Source organism: Coregonus lavaretus, assembly GCF_964263955.1.
Source record: "Coregonus lavaretus genome assembly, contig: HAP1_SCAFFOLD_573, whole genome shotgun sequence".
NCBI lineage: Eukaryota > Metazoa > Chordata > Actinopteri > Salmoniformes > Salmonidae > Coregonus > Coregonus lavaretus.
The window spans coordinates 82,139-99,333 of record NW_028162982.1 but is presented as its reverse complement, the minus strand read 5'-3'; the positions used below and the strand labels follow the sequence as shown (position 1 = coordinate 99,333).

General features: G+C 44.5%; 1 protein-coding gene across 1 annotated transcript in view; it reads left to right on the top strand.

Moving 5' to 3' along the window:
- Positions 1-17,195, top strand: part of LOC311118626 (1-phosphatidylinositol 4,5-bisphosphate phosphodiesterase beta-3-like) — a 102,775-nt gene that overhangs the window by 35,435 nt on the left and 50,145 nt on the right. The window contains exons 3-5 of the mRNA XM_084193414.1: positions 9,126-9,194; positions 15,205-15,354; positions 16,279-16,358. Coding sequence (XP_084049540.1) covers positions 9,126-9,194; positions 15,205-15,354; positions 16,279-16,358 — 299 coding nt within the window. The remainder of the gene's footprint in view (positions 1-9,125; positions 9,195-15,204; positions 15,355-16,278; positions 16,359-17,195) is intronic.

Sequence of the window (17,195 nt, the reverse complement as noted above, 5' to 3'; positions counted from 1 at the left end):
AGACGAGGGTTGAACTTTCTGGACTTTTCTTTTTGACAATCTGTGATCGAATAGAATAGACCGAGGTAACAGGGGATGTCCTTGACGTTAAAAACTCTCCATTTAGGTCCCACAGTTTGATTATCATGTTGGTCCCTCTGGGGTAGGACACTTCTATTGGAGAGAATCATGTTGGTGGGGTAGGACACTTCTATTGGAGAGAATGATGTTGGTCCCTCTGGGGTAGGACACTTCTATTGGAGAGAATCATGTTGGTGGGGTAGGACACTTCTATTGGAGAGAATCATGTTAGTCCCTCTGGGGTAGGACAGAATCATGTTGGTGGGGTAGGACACTTCTATTGGAGAGAATCGTGTTAGTCCCTCTGGGGTAGGACTGTTCTATTGGAGAGAATCATGTTGGTGGGGTAGGACACTTCTATTGGAGAGAATCATGTTGGTCCCTCTGGGGTAGGACACTTCTATTGGAGAGAATCGTGTTAGTCCCTCTGGGGTAGGACTGTTCTATTGGAGAGAATCATGTTGGTGGGGTAGGACTGTTCTATTGGAGAGAATCGTGTTGCTCCCTCTGGGGTAGGACTGTAGTCTTGTTGACATCGGCCTCTATACATCCTTGACTTGAGAGTCTGGAACGTCTTCTTTGAAGTGTCGGCACGAAAGGGCCCATAATGAAGGGGCTGAGCCCTCAGACTTCAAGGCAGCACCCTACGTTGGTTGAATATCCCTGTTTTCAAATTGAACGAATCATGATCTATTGTTTTACATATGACCGTCCCAGCCCTTCTGGTTCCAGCCAGCTACCCAAGCATACACAGTAGCTAGCCAGCTAGCTAGCACAAACCTTCGGAGTTCGGACGCCGTTTGCTCGCTAACATCATGAATAGGGCGCATAAATCATCACACACATTTTCAAAACGTTATAACAACCCCATCTACACTAAAAACGAGTGACATATTAGACAACTGCAACCTGTTAAACGTCATGATCTTGTGGCTAGCAAGTAGCAACAAATGTTAGCTAGCTAGCATAGCTAACGTTGGCTAGCATTGTTCAGCCCATAGAAAGACAGACAGCTAATAACTTGAGCTTGCTTGCTATAAACTCGAAATCGGCTAATCAAATGCATGTTTTAGTTAAATAAATCCTTACCGCACTGAAGTTATTAATTTTCCTTCTTGCGTGTCCTCTGTTTACATAGTAGGGCAATGATGTGAATCACCCATGCATGCTAGCTAGCTAGCTAGCTACTGTACTACCCATGATGTGAATCACCCATGCATGCTAGCTAGCTAGCTAGCTACTGTACTACCCATGATGTGAATCACCCATGCATGCTAGCTAGCTAGCTAGCTACTGTACTACCCATGATGTGAATCACCCATGCATGCTAGCTAGCTAGCTACTGTACTACCCATGATGTGAATCACCCATGCATGCTAGCTAGCTAGCTACTGTACTACCCATGATGTGAATCACCCATGCATGCTAGCTAGCTAGCTACTGTACTACCCATGTGAATCACCCATGCATGCTAGCTAGCTAGCTACTGTACTACCCATGATGTGAATCACCCATGCATGCTAGCTAGCTAGCTACTGTACTACCCATGATGTGAATCACCCATGCATGCTAGCTAGCTAGCTACTGTACTACCCATGATGTGAATCACCCATGCATGCTAGCTAGCTAGCTACTGTACTACCCATGATGTGAATCACCCATGCATGCTAGCTAGCTACTGTACTACCCATGATGTGAATCACCCATGCATGCTAGCTAGCTAGCTACTGTACTACCCATGATGTGAATCACCCATGCATGCTAGCTAGCTAGCTACTGTACTACCCATGATGTGAATCACCCATGCATGCTAGCTAGCTAGCTACTGTACTACCCATGATGTGAATCACCCATGCATGCTAGCTAGCTAGCTACTGTACTACCCATGATGTGAATCACCCATGCATGCTAGCTAGCTAGCTAGCTACTGTACTACCCATGTTCACATCTGCCAAGTTTTCTCCCTGCCCCCTAATTTTGGCAATGCATGAACATGAAGTACCCTAAACATTAACAGATCATAGTCTCTGAACTTTTCCGTTTTGCCGGTACTAACTTCTTCATCTTCTCTGCGTCATAAAGCAGGGGAAGTGGAGGGGGGGGAGAGGGGGGGCATTCAAATGTACAGGTCGTGCTGGGGGTCATCGCCTCGGACACCTACATGGGCTTCTGATGTTAGTTAACCTCTACTTGGATCAGTATCCCGAAATCGGGACAGTTATTGCTCAATATGGGATATGTGACTAGAATGGCGTTGTAAACAACAGCCAACTTTCCGGGATATAGACATGTCTTATATCGTCAGAAACCTTAAATGAGAGATTAACTTCATCAGTACTTGTATTTATGAGAGATGTTGAATGCACCGAGCTATCAGTTTGAACTACTGGCGCACAGCTCGGACACCCATACATACCCCACAAGACATGCCACCAGAGGTCTCTTCACAGTCCCCAAGTCCAGAACAGACTATGGGAGGCGCACAGTACTACATAGAGCCATGACTACTGTTGTAAAATTAGATTTTAAAAAACAGATTAAAAAAATCACCTTATGGAACCGGCGGGGACTGTGAAGCAACACAAACATAGACACATGCATACACACACACGATAACATACACACTATACACACACGTACACATGGATTTTGTACTGTAGATATGTGGTAGTGGTCGAGTAGGGGCCTGAGGGCACACAGTGTGTTGTGAAATCTGTGAATGTATTGTAATGTTTTTAAAATTGTATGAACTGCCTTAATTTTGCTGGACCCCAGGAAGAGTAGCTGCTGCCTTGGCAGCAGCTAATGGGGATCCATAATAAATACAAATACAGATTGTTAATCTAACTCCAGTGTCCAATTTACAGTAGCTATTACAGCGAAAAAATACCATGCTATTGTTTGAGGATCGTGCACAACAACAGAACACTTTTATCAAGGCAACTGGTTGGATACATTCACCTCTGAAGGTAAATAATGGACTTACATTCAGTAATCTTTCTCTGACTTGTCATCCTGAGGGTCCCATAGATAAAATGTAGCATAGTTTTGTTTGATAAAATCAATTTTTATATCCTAACACGATCCATGTTGTACACAGCGTTTTGCATGAATTCCGACTCTATCAACTTGCAACAAAACAATTTATGAAATCTAATCGACAACAAGTTGTTTAACCCGGTCAAGTTTGGTTTCTGTGCAATCCTCAGACACTCTAGAAGGCAACCAAACTTGTTTCATCATTCTACATTACGTATTGGTTACACGACACGTCAATTAGCCCATGAAGGTCAGCCATCATTACGCACCAATGAGACGTGTTGACTTGATTGACAGCGTCTTGGTCCAATGACCACCTATCGTTTTGAAACATAGCTAGCTAGATAGCCAATGAGCTGGGCTTTACAGTAGTATGTGAACACCCTTTGTACGACAAACAGCCACTATCTGTGAGTGGCGATGGCCCCTAGTAAAGTAGACAGTCAACATGGGCTATAATCTATAGGAAGTTATGCCGTCTCAACATGGACTATAATCTATAGGAAGTTATGCCGTCTCAACATGGACTATAATCTATAGGAAGTTATGCCGTCTCAACATGGACTATAATCTATAGGAAGTTATGCCGTCTTAACATGGGCTATAATCTATAGGAAGTTATGCCGTCTCAACATGGCTCCTCATGTTTAACTCTCTGTCACGCAAATATATATATATATTTTTTTACATTTTAGTCATTTATCTTATCCAGAGCGACTTACAGTTAGTGAGTGCATACATAATATTTATTTATTTATTATTTTTTATACTGGAATCGAACCCACAACCCTGGCGTTGCAAACGCCATGCTCTACCAACTGAACTACATCCCTGATCCCACTTTTGAACATCATGTACTAATACAGTAGTATTAGTATTATTATATAGTAATGTCATCTTCTTTCGCCAAAGTACGGACACAGTTCTCCAAACTTGCTCTGTGCTTCTGCATCTGCATTGTTTGGGGTTTTAGGCTTAGAGTTTCTGTATAACCACTTTGTGACATCTGCTGATGTAAAAAGGGCTTTATGAATACATTTGATTGATTGATTGCTGAAACTCTCCCGAAAGCCAGGTTTTCATTTTGAGCCCTGACCCCTACTACAGAAAGATGCTGTTGTTAGTGATGACTGTGATTAAAAAGTAGACTATAGATTCTTCAATCCCATCCTCATTCAGAATAAATGTATAATTGGTAACGACGGAAAGATAATGAAGCTCATTTTGATTACTATGCTAGTAGTTCTTGCATAAGAAAATGTTGTGCGAGGTTCCCGTTGTTGAATCCAGTAAAAAATATTTGCCTCTCAGCCCTACCACTTTATTTACATTTTAGTCATTTAGCAGACGCTCTTATCCAGAGCGACTTACAGGAGCAATTAGGGTTAAGTGCCTTGCTCAAGGGCACATCGACAGATTCTTCACCTGGTCGGCTCGGGGATTAGAACCAGCGACCTTTCGGTTACTGGCACAACGCTCTTAACCACTAAGATACCTGCCGCCCTCTTTATAGGCCTATCATGCAAACAAACACTTCTTCCTCATTACAGTTTTACAAAAACACAACTTTCAATCAATCATTCACTGGTGTGTCATCACTATAAATCCCATTCAGACATTACATGTCTCCATCGCAGTGCCATTCTATACCGTGGATCATTCTATACAGTTCTAGATCTATGTACCATATGTAGGTGACATGGACATCATCCACAACAATTCCACAGATTTTGGAGCTGTATAGGACTGGGGCTAACACATCTCTCCCGGTCTTCCCCAACTAGCTTTCCGCACATCCGAAGACTAGATGGATGCACCCTCCCATATAGCGTTCTTGTACACCTCCACAATCACCGCTCTGAGACCCAGGGCTGTTGGAGGCTGTTTTCCTTGAAGGCTACAACTAGCTAGCTAGCTGGTAAACAAGGCTTTTCCCCAAAGCCTGTTGGCAAGACCGCCATTACATCCTCCCCCTCGCACAAAGGCTCGAAACGCTTTAAGTTGCTCCTATTTGAATTCAATTTCTAAGTTGGTGGTTACTATGTGGCAGTGTCGTCTCTCGATCTCCTTATTTAAAAAATAAATAAAAAATTCTAGCTCCGTCCGTTTTTCTCCCCACAGTTTAAGTTAGCTAGGCTAGCTAGCAAAACTTTAGCTTGGCTTATTTAACGCTCTAGTTGGGGCGTAGCAATATGAGAACCAATCAGAAAGTTGCTCAGTCGCACAAAACGTTTGCTAACCTCCCCTTTTACAAGCCCGAGATACCAGGCCAGTGAGTCACAGCTAGCTGTAGAGGCTTTTACCACGCTAATAGGACTCTTCTATTGAAGAGAATAAGAACGTTTCAGCCAAAGGACCCTAACCCTAATTCCACAGGAACTTCAGAAGCATCTCTCTCTCTCTCTCGGCTCCCTTTCTCTCTCTCTCTCGGCTCCCTTTCTCTCTCTCTCTCGGCTCCCTTTCTCTCTCTCTCTCTCGGCTCCCTTTCTCTCTCTCTCTCGGCTCCCTTTCTCTCTCTCTCTCGGCTCCCTTTCTCTCTCTCTCTCGGCTCCCTTTCTCTCTCTCTCTCGGCTCCCTTTCTCTCTCTCTCTCGGCTCCCTTTCTCTCTCTCTCTCGGCTCTCTTTCTCTCTCGGCTCCCTTTCTCTCTCGGCTCCCTTTCTCTCTCGGCTCCCTTTCTCTCTCTCTCTCTCCTCCTTTCTTTAACCTCTCTAGTAGTTGCGGTGAACATAAAGGCTTACTATTATGCACTGAGACAACACACACACACACCCTCCGTTACTCAGCTGGAGGGTGTTTCACAAGTCAGGACATGTGGAGGATATGTCAGCTCCACTGTGTGTGTTCGTGTCTGTGTGTGTGTGTGTGTGTGTGTGTTCGTGTCTGTGTGTGTGACCCAAGGGTCCTGGTCTTTACCTGTTCCGTTGGAGCTGTGATTAGTGGTCTCTCTAACACACTACACTACACACGTGGGACAGACTCTTGGCGTTCGTCTAGCTAGTGAGCCTGATTTGTTGTGGTCTAGAGGGAGTCGTCATGGCGATGTTGTAATGAAACCAAGGCCTCTGGGAGAGGGGTGTGTGTGTGTGTGTGTGTGTGTGTGTGTGTGTGTGTGTGTGTGTGTGCGTGTGCGCCTCAGGGAGAGTATATAAATGACCCAAAAGCATTTCCTCCAGGAAGTAACATTCCCCACGGGCCAATCAGGGATGAGCTCCTGGACCAGATCCAAATCCCATTGATCTGCTAGTCTTGACCTATAATCTTTAATGACTGCTACTCTGGGGAGATGTCTGGAGAGCGGGAGAGAGTGTTGAGGGATGTGACTTGACAAACATTTTAATAACCCTAGAGATGACAGAGAGATGGAAATAGAGATGGAGAGAGGAGGAAATGGATGAATAGAGAGCGAGAAGTAGTTTGTGGGGACTGTCAGATCAAAAGACAACGACTAAAAGAAGGAGAGAGGGAGGGAGAGATCCTGTCCTTCAGCTTAACAGCACAAATATTTACAGTGTGGCCTCTACTCTGTTTATGGTCCCCTTTACAAGCACCTTGCCCATTCCTCTCTCCCCCTCTCTCCTTCCTCCTCTCTCTCTCTCATCCCTCTCTCCTTCATCCTCTCCCTCTCTCCATCCCGCTCTCCTTCCTCCTCTCCCTCTCTCCTTCCTCCTCGCCCTCTCTCCTATCGTCTCATCCTTCTCTCCCTCCTCCTCTCCTTCCTTCCCTCTGTCCTTCTCTCCCTCCTTCCTTCTCTCCCTCCTTCTCCCCTCTGTCTGCCTGAGGTCCAGTCTTTCTCAGACTGTCCCAGACCTACAACTGCCTCTTTCCCCCATGTCCCAGCTCCTCTTTCCTAGTCTCCGTGTCCCCAGCTCCTCTTTCCTAGTCTCCATTCCCCAGTTCCTCTTTCCTAGTCTCCGTGTCCCAGCTCCTCTTTCCTAGTCTCTGTGTCCCAGCTCCTCTTTCCTAGTCTCTGTGTCCCAGCTCCTCTTTCCTAGCTCCTCTTTCCCTGGGGATTTTCAGGCCTTTGGGTGATTTTCAGTCATGTTCTGTGTCTGTCAGTGTGATTTTGAACAGTCATAAAAGCTGCAGGAAACCTTTAAGCTTTTAGCAGCTACACTTTACACACTGTTTATGTCAGAGAGAGAGAGAGAGAGAGAGAGAGAGGTTGGAAGAGAAGGGGGGACGGGAGGAGAAGGTGGGTTGAAATAAAAGACGAGGAGAAAGGAGGAGTGATAGAGAGGAAAAAAGAAAGAAAGCTTTTAAGGTCTGGAGTAAAAAGCAATAACTATATTCTTATTATAACTCACTCTATCTGCCTCACTCTATCGCTCTGTCTCTGTCTCTGTCTCTCCTGCTCGGTTCCTCTCACTCTATTGCTCTCTCTCTCTCTCTGTCTCTGTCTCTGTGTCTGTCTGTCCTGCTCGGTTCCTCTCACTCTATCTGCCTCACTCTATTGCTCTGTCTCTGTCTCTGTCTCTCCTGCTCGGTTCCTCTCACTCTATTGCTCTCTCTCTCTCTCTGTCTCTGTCTCTGTGTATGTCTGTCCTGCTCGGTTCCTCTCACTCTATCTGCCTCACTCTATTGCTCTGTCTCTGTCTCTGTCTCTCCTGCTCGGTTCCTCTCACTCTATTGCTCTCTCTCTCTCTCTGTCTCTGTCTCTGTGTCTGTCTGTCCTGCTGGGTTCCTCTCACTCTATTGCTCTGTCTCTGTCTGTCTCTCTCTAGTATCCCTTTCTTTTGTATTGAGATCATTAACAACACCTGTTTACATTTCAAAGATGAACAGAACAGGAAGTGAGACTGATGATTAATTAATATTAACATGCTTTTATCTGTGTCCCATTCTGTCTATCTCTCTCTCTCTCTCTCTCCTCTCTGTCTCTCTGTCTCTGTCTTGCTCTCTCTCTCTCTCTCTCTCTCTCTCTGTCTCTCTCTCTGTCTCACTCTCTCTCTCTGTCTCGCTCTCTTTCTGTCTCTGTCTCTCTGTCTCTGTCTCTGTGTGTCTCTCTCTCTGTCTCTCTCTCTGTCTCTCTCTCTCTCTCTGTCTCTCTCTCTCTCTCTCTCTCTCTGTCTCTCTCTCTGTCTCTCTCTCTCTCTCTCTCTCTCTCTCTCTGTCTCTCTCTCTCTCTCTCTCTCTCTCTCTCTCTCTCTCTCTCTCTCTCTCTCTCTGTCTCTCTTCCCTCTCCGTCTCTCTCTCTCTCTCTTCCCTCTCCATGTCTCTCTCTCACTCTCTCCTATCTCCATGTCTCTCTCTCTCTCCTATCTCCATGCCTCTCTCTCTCTCCTATCTCCATGTCTCTCTCTCTCTCCTATCTCCATGTCTCTCTCTCTCTCTCTCCTATCTCCATGTCTCTCTCTCTCTCTCTCCTATCTCCATGTCTCTCTCTCTCTCCCCTATCTCTCTCCATGTCTCTCTCTCCCATCTCCATGTCTCTCTCTCTCCCATCTCCATGTCTCTCTCTCTCTCTCTTCCATCTCCATGTCTCTCTCTCTCCCATCTCCATGTCTCTCCCATCTCCATGTCTCTCTCTCTCCCATCTCCATGTCTCTCTCTCTCCCATCTCCATGTCTCTCTCTCTCCCATCTCCATGTCTCTCTCTCTCCCATCTCCATGTCTCTCTCTCTCCCATCTCCATGTCTCTATCTCTCCCATCTCCATGTCTCTCTCTCTCCCATCTCCATGTCTCTCTCTCTCCCATCTCCATGTCTCTCTCTCTCCCATCTCCATGTCTCTCTCTCTCCCATCTCCATGTCTCTCTCTCTCCCATCTCCATGTCTCTCTCTCTCCCATCTCCATGTCTCTCTCTCTCCCATCTCCATGTCTCTATCTCTCCCATCTCCATGTCTCTCTCTCTCCCATCTCCATGTCTCTCTCTCTCTCCCATCTCCATGTCTCTCTCTCTCCCATCTCCGTCTCTCTCTCTCTCTCATCTCCATGTCTCTCTCTCTCGCTCTCATCTCCATGTCTCTCTCTCTCTCTCATATCCATGTCTCTCTCTCTCTCTCATCTCCATGTCTCTCTCTTTCAGGAGGTGGAGATTCTGGATATCAGCCAGATCAGAGACACCAGAACTGGGAAGTTTGCCAAACTACCAAAGGTGGGTAACGTGTGTGTGTGTGTGTGTGTGTGTGTGTGTGTGTGTGTGTGTGTGTGTGTGTGTGTGTGTGTGTGTGTGTGTGTGTGTGTGTGTACAGTACCAGTCAAAAGTTTGGACACACCTACTCATTTTTCTCACAAGGGTTTTTCTTTATTTTGACTATTTTCTACATTGTAGAATAATAGTGAAGACATCAAAACTATGAAATAACACATATGGAATCATGTAGTTACCAAAAAAGTGTTAAACAAATCACAATATATTTTATATTTGAGATTCTTCAAATAGCCACCCTTTGCCTTGATGACAGCTTTGCACACTCTTGGCATTCTCTCAAACAGCTTCACCAGGAATGCTTTTCCAAAAGTCTTGAAGGAGTTCCCACATATGCTTGGCGCTTGTTGGCCGCTTTTCCTTCGCTCTGCCGTCCGACTCATCCCAAACCATCTCAATTGGGATGAGGTCGGGGGATTGTGGAGGCCAGGTCATCTGATGCAGCACTCCATCCTGGGTCTTCCTTTCCTGTGGCGGTCCCCATGAGAGCCAGTTTCATCATTGCGCTTGATGGTTTTTGCCACTGCACTTGAAGAAACTTTCAAAGAATGCCAAGAGTGTGCAAAGCTGTCATCGAGGCAAAGAGTGGCTGTTTGAAGAATCTCAAATAATAACATATATTTTTGATTTGTTTAACACTCTTTTGGTTACTACATGATTCCATATGTGTTATTTCATAGTTTTGATGTCTTCACTATTGTTCTACAATGTAAAAAATAAAGAAAAACCCTTGAATGAGTAGGTGTTCAAACTTTGGACTGGTAGTGTATGTGCATTTTTGTGTGTGTTTGTTTCCTGTTGCAAAACATTTTGCTACAGTGTGCACTTAATGAATACGGGCATCAACAACGATCCTATCACAGTGGAGAGAGAGCATGTCATGGGAAGCATTCAAACCATTGTTTATGTTTTGGTTGGTGGCCCAGCCCTAGATCTATCTCTGCATTGTCTTTCAGAGAGCTACTGTGACACAACCTTGACACAACCTTCTGTAGATGTGACACAACCTTGACACAACCTTCTGTAGATGTGACACAACCTTGACACAACCTTCTGTAGATGTGACACAACCTTGACACAACCTTCTGTAGATGTGACACAACCTTGACACAACCTTCTGTAGATGTGACACAACCTTGACACAACCTTCTGTAGATGTGACACAACCTTGACACAACCTACTGTAGATGTGACACAACCTTGACACAACCTTCTGTAGATGTGACACAACCTTGACACAACCTACTGTAGATGTGACACAACCTACTGTAGATGTGACACAACCTTGACACAACCTTCTGTAGATGTGACACAACCTTGACACAACCTTCTGTAGATGTGACACAACCTACTGTAGATGTGACACAACCTTGACACAACCTTCTGTAGATGTGACACAACCTTGACACAACCTTCTGTAGATGTGACACAACCTTGACACAACCTTCTGTTGATGTGACACAACCTTGACACAACCTTATGTTGATGTGACACAACCTTGACACAACCTTCTGTAGATTTGACACAACCTACTGTAGATGTGACACAGCCTTGACACAACCTACTGTAGATGTGACACAACCTACTGTAGATGTGACACAACCTTGACACAACCTTCTGTAGATGTGACACAACCTACTGTAGATGTGACACAACCTACTGTAGATGTGACACAACCTTGACACAAACTTCTGTAGATGTGACACAACCTACTGTAGATGTGACACAACCTTGACACAACCTTCTGTAGATGTGACACAACCTTCTGTAGATGTGACACAACCTTGACACAACCTTCTGTAGATGTGACACAACCTTGACACAACCTTCTGTTGATGTGACACAACCTTGACACAACCTTCTGTTGATGTGACACAACCTTGACACAACCTTCTGTAGATGTGACACAACCTTGACACAACCTACTGTAGATGTGACACAACCTTGACACAACCTTCTGTAGATGTGACACAACCTTGACACAACCTTCTGTAGATGTGACACAACCTTGACACAACCTACTGTAGATGTGACACAACCTTGACACAACCTACTGTAGATGTGACACAACCTTGACACAACCTTCTGTAGATGTGACACAACCTTGACACAACCTACTGTATATTTGACACAACCTTCTGTAGATGTGACACAACCTTGCCACAACCTTCTGTAGATGTGACACAACCTTGACACAACCTTCTGTAGATGTGACACAATCTTGACACAATCTTCTGTAGATGTGACACAACCTTGACACAACCTACTGTAGATGTGACACAACCTTGACACAACCTTCTGTAGATGTGACACAACCTTCTGTAGATGTGACACAACCGTGACACAACCTTCTGTAGATGTGACACAACCTTGACACAACCTTCTGTAGATGTGACACAATCTTGACACAATCTTCTGTAGATGTGACACAACCTTGACACAACCTACTGTAGATGTGACACAACCTTGACACAACCTTCTGTAGATGTGACACAACCTTCTGTAGATGTGACACAACCGTGACACAACCTTCTGTAGATGTGACACAACCTTGACACAACCTTCTGTAGATGTGACACAACCTTGACACAACCTACTGTTGATGTGACACAACCTTGCTTCATCCAGATCCTCAGTACAACGGTGTCCCCCTGCCGTTGACCTCTGTCCATTTCTCCCTACACACACACAAACATTAAGGACACCTGCTCTTTCCATGACATAGATTGACCAGGTGAATCCAGGTAAAAGCTTTGATCCCTTATTGATGTCACTTGTTAAATCCACTTCAATCAGTGTAGATGAAGAGGAGGAGACAGGTTAAAGAAGGATTTTTAAGCCTTGCGACAATTGAGACATGGATTGTGTATGTGTGCCATTCAGAGGGTGAATGGGCAAGACAAAATATTTAAGTGCCTTTGAACGGGGTATGGTAGTAGGTGCCAGGCGCACCGGTTTGTGTCAAGAACTGCAACGCTGCTGGGTTCTTCACGCTCAACAGTTTCCCGTGTGTATCAAGAATGGTCAACCACCCAAAGGACATCCAGCCAACTTGACACAACTGTGGGAAGCATTGGAGTCAACATGGGCCAGCATCCCTGTGGAAGGCTTTCGACGCCTTGTAGAGTCCATGTCCTGACAAACTGAGGCTGTTCTGAGTGCAAAAGGGGGTGCAATTCAATATGAGGTGTTCTTAATGTTTTGTACACTCAGTTGAAGTCGGAAGTTTACATACACTTAGGTTGGAGTCATTAAAACTCGTTTTTCAATCACTCCATACATTTCTTGTTAAAAACTATAGTTTTGGCAAGTCGGTTAGGACATTTACTTTGTGCATGACACAAGTAATTTTTCCAACAATTGTTTACAGACAGATTATTTCACTTATAATTCCAGTGGGTTAGAAGTTTACATACACTAAGTTGACTGTGCCTTTAAACAGCTTGGGGAAATTCCAGAAATTATGTCATGGCTTTAGAAGCTTCTGATAGGCTAATTGACATAATATAAGTCAATTGGAGGTGTACCTCTGGATGTATTTCAAGGCCTACCTTCAAACTCAGTGCCTCTTTGCTTGACATCATGGGAAAATCAAAAGAAACAGCCAAGACCTCAGAATTTTTTTTGAAGACCTCCACAACTCTGGTTCATCCTTGGGAGCAATTTCCAAATGCCTGAAGGTACCATGTTCATCTGTACAAACAATAGTACGCAAGTATAAACACCATGGGACCACGCAGCTGTCATACCGCTCAGGAAGGAGACGCGTTCTGTCTCCTAGAGATTAACGTACTTTGGTGCGAAAAGTGCAAATCAATCCCAGAACAACAGCAAAGGACCTTGTGAAGATGCTGGAGGAAACCGGTACAAAAATATCTATATGCACATTAAAACATGTCCTATATCCACATAACCTGAAAGGCTGCTCAGCAAGGAAGAAGCCACTGCTCCAAAACCGCCATAAAAAAGCCAGACTATGGTTTGTAACTGCACATGGGGACAAAGATTGTACTTTTTGGAGATATGTCCTCTGGTCTGATGAAACAAAAAGAGAACTGTTTGGCCATAATGACCATCGTTATGTTTGGAGGAAAAAGGTGTTGGCTTGCAAGCCGAAGAACACCATCCCAACCGTGAAGCACGGGGGTGGCAGCATCATGCTTTGAGGGTGCTTTGCTACAGGAGGGACTGGTGCACTTCACAAAATAGATGGCATCATGAGGAAGGAAAATGGTGGGTATATTGAAGCAACATCTCAAGACATAAGTCAGGAAGTTAAAGCTTGTTCGCAAATGGGTCTTCCAAATGGACAATGACCCCTAGCATACTTCCAAAGTTGTGGCAAAATGGCTTAAGGACAAAAAAGTCAAGGTATTGGAGTGGCCATCACAAAGCCCTGACCTCAATCCTATAGAAAATGTGTGGGCAGAACTGAAAAAGCGTGTGCGAGCAAGGAGGCCTACAAACCTGACTCAGTTACTCCAGATCTGTCAGGAGAAATGGGCCAAAATTCACCCAACTTATTGTGGGAAGCTTGTGGAAGGCTACCCGAAATGTTTGACCCAAGTTAAACAATTTAAAGGCAATGCTACCAAATACTAAGTGAGTGTATGTAAACGTCTGACCCACTGGGAACGTGATGAAATAAATAAAAGCTGAAATATTATTCTGACATTTCACATTCTTAAAATAAAGTGGTGATCCTAACTGACCTAAGACAGGGAATCTTTACTAGGATTAAATGTCAGGAATTGTGAAAAACTGAGTTTAAATGTATTTGGCTAAGGTGTATGTAAACTTCCGACTTCAACTGTATAGTTAAATCTTTTGGACATCAGCGCAACCTGGAGGGAATCTTTGAGTCAGAAAAGGATGTTCATATGATAGGGAAGATCTCCAAAACCTTGCAGACGACATATCCAACTGACAAATCTCTTTAGAATAAAATATCAACTATTGGAACCAAGACTTAAAAAGAACTTTTGATCCTCCTGAGGGAAAATGTGACGTTTCTGACACCAGAGCTCAAGTCACCACAAGCGGTCAGCAGTGTGTGTGTTGGTTGGTTGTCGCCTCCTTGTTTGAGGGTCCAAAGGTGACAGAGCTGATCAACTGTCAGACGGACGGACAGACACACAGACACACACGCGTTACGCACACACACTTCAACTGTAAATTATGTAAGCAGTGTAACAGGAACAGGAAGTGGTTGAGCAAGCTAAGGGGGCAGAGGTTGCCCTCAACCATAGATCTAGGATTATCTTCTCCTAACCTTAAACCATTGGTATTCAAATTTTTTCAGCGGGGACCACATTTTTTTTTTTCTCGTAATAATTTATCGTGACCCTACCCACCCCAAACCTAATGACACAACCTTAAAATCTATTTTTGCATCAACAAATATCCTGCAATTTATAGAATGTTAATCTCTTATCAAAATTAAAAGAAACCAATAAATACGTTTACTCAATAAAGTTATTTCTCAAAAAACTTTGTATATTTTCCCGTACAATAATCGGTACTCTTGTTTGTTTTTTTTATCCCGCAGGAGTTCATATTAAGGCTGTGTGAGAGGTTATAAACCTACAGTCAGTGTCCAGATTTCAGTTAATATTCAGGCTAATATTCCGTTTAACCCGTATGAACAGTTCAGTTCCCTGGATGTGACATTTTTGCAGTCCCCATCTTGTGACTATCGAATGTATATAGCGCCTCGCTATTATCCTCTTTTACCACTTCACCAAATATTTCCCAAACATGACTTTTCTGACCCTCCTCTTTATCTTCAACTCTCCTTTGCAAACCTTTTTTCTTATTGAATTAATCTCCCACATTGTCCTTTTTGCCTCAGTGGATCGACATTAACTTTTTTTTAGAGTTAAGTGCTGGGGTTTGGGTAAAGTCTGTGTGTATGTTGTTAACGTGTCGTTAATGTGTTGTATGTTCTCTCCTGTAGGATCCGCGCGTCAGAGATGTGTTGGGTTTGGGTACACCAAGCGAGGGGGGCGTTGTCGTGGAGGGGAAGCTGGTAACGGTTGTCCACGGCAACGACCTGGTCAATGTATCCTTCCTCAACTTCCAGGCCATGCAGGAAGACACCGCCAAGGTTACCATGGAAACCCCTCTCTCTCTCTCCTCCCCTTTCATCATCCATCCCTCCTCTCATCTCTCTCCTCCCCTCTCATCCATCCCTCCTCTCATCTCTCTCCTCCCCTCTCATCCATCCCTCCTCTCATCTCTCCTCCCTTCTCATCCATCTCTCATCCATCCCTCCTCATCTCTCTCCTCCCCTCTCATCCATCCCTCCTCTCATCTCTCTCCTCCCCTCTCATCCATCCCTCCTCTCATCTCTCTCCTCCCCTCTCATCCATCCCTCCTCATCTCTCTCCTCCCCTCTCATCCATCCCTCCTCTCTCTCTCTCCTCCCCTCTCATCCATCCCTCCTCTCATCTCTCTATCGTTCCCTTTGTCCCTTCCCTCTCTCTCCCCTCCTTCCTTGACCATAGAAACAAAAAACTATCCTTCTCTCACTCTCTGTTTACTGTGTTCTTCACCGGTTCTCTCTCTCTCTCTCTCTCTCTCTCTCTCTCTCTCTCTCTCTCTCTCTCTCTCTCTCTCTCTCTGTCTCTGTCTCTGTCTCTGTCTCTGTCTCTCTCTCTCTCTCTCTCTCTGTCTCATATTTAGTTGACTGAGCCACTCACCTGTTCCTGTTTGTTCACTCCTCCTTTCTCTCATTCTCTTAATCTCTCCTCTCCTTCCTTCCTCCTTCACTGTCTCTGTTCTCCCCTTCTGGCTGCATCCCAAATGGCACCCTGTTCCCTACATAGTGCACTATAGGCTCTGGTCAAAAGTAGTGCACTACATAGGGAATAGGGTGCCATTTGGGACACAGACTCTGATTGTGTTCTTTATGATATTGAGTGGTGTGTGGTTATGGTGGTATTACGGTTATGATTGTAAGTGCTGATCGTGTGTGTATCGCCTGTTTTTTATGAATCATTGTTAACTCTGTGTGTGTGTGTGTGTTCAGGTGTGGACAGAGGAGCTGTTTAAACTGTCCACAAACATTCTGTCCCAGAATGCATCTCGCAACACCTTCCTCCTCAAAGCGTAAGTCATGTGTACAGTGCCTTGCAAAAGTATTCATCCCCCTTGGCATTTTTCCTATTTTGTTGCAACCTGTAATTTAAATGGATTTTTATTTGGATTTCATGTAATGGACATACACAAAATAGTCCAAATTGTTGAAGTGAAATGAAAAAAATTACTTGTTTCAAAAAATTCGAAACAATAAATAACGGAAAAGTGGTGCGTGCATATGTATTCACCCCCTTTGCTATGAAGCCCCTAAATAAGATCTGGTGCAACCAATTACCTTCAGAAGTCACATACATAGAGGTGGACTTTATTTAACTAAGTGTCACATGATCTGTCACATGATCTCAGTATATATACACCTGTTCTGAAAGGCCCCAGAGTCTGCAACACCACTAAGCAAGGGGCACCACCAAGCAAGCGGCACCATGAAGACCAAGCAACTCTCCAAACAGGTCAGGGACAAAGTTGTGGAGAAGTACAGAAAAGGGTTGGGTTATAAAAAAATATCAGAAACTTTGAACATCCCACGGAGCACCATGAAATCCATTATTAAAAAATTGAAAGAATATGGCACCACAACAAACCTGCCAAGAGAGTGCCGCCCACCAAAACTCACGGACCAGGCAAGGAGGGCATTAATCAGAGAGGCAACAAAGACACCAAAGATAACCCTGAAGGAGCTGCAAAGCTCCACAGCGGAGATTGGATTATCTGTCCATAGGACCACTTTAAGCCGTACACTCCACAGAGCTGGGCTTTATGGAAGAGTGGCCAGAAAAAAGCCATTGCTTAAAGAAAAAAATAAGCAAACACGTTTGGTGTTCGCCAAATGGCATGTGGGAGACTCCC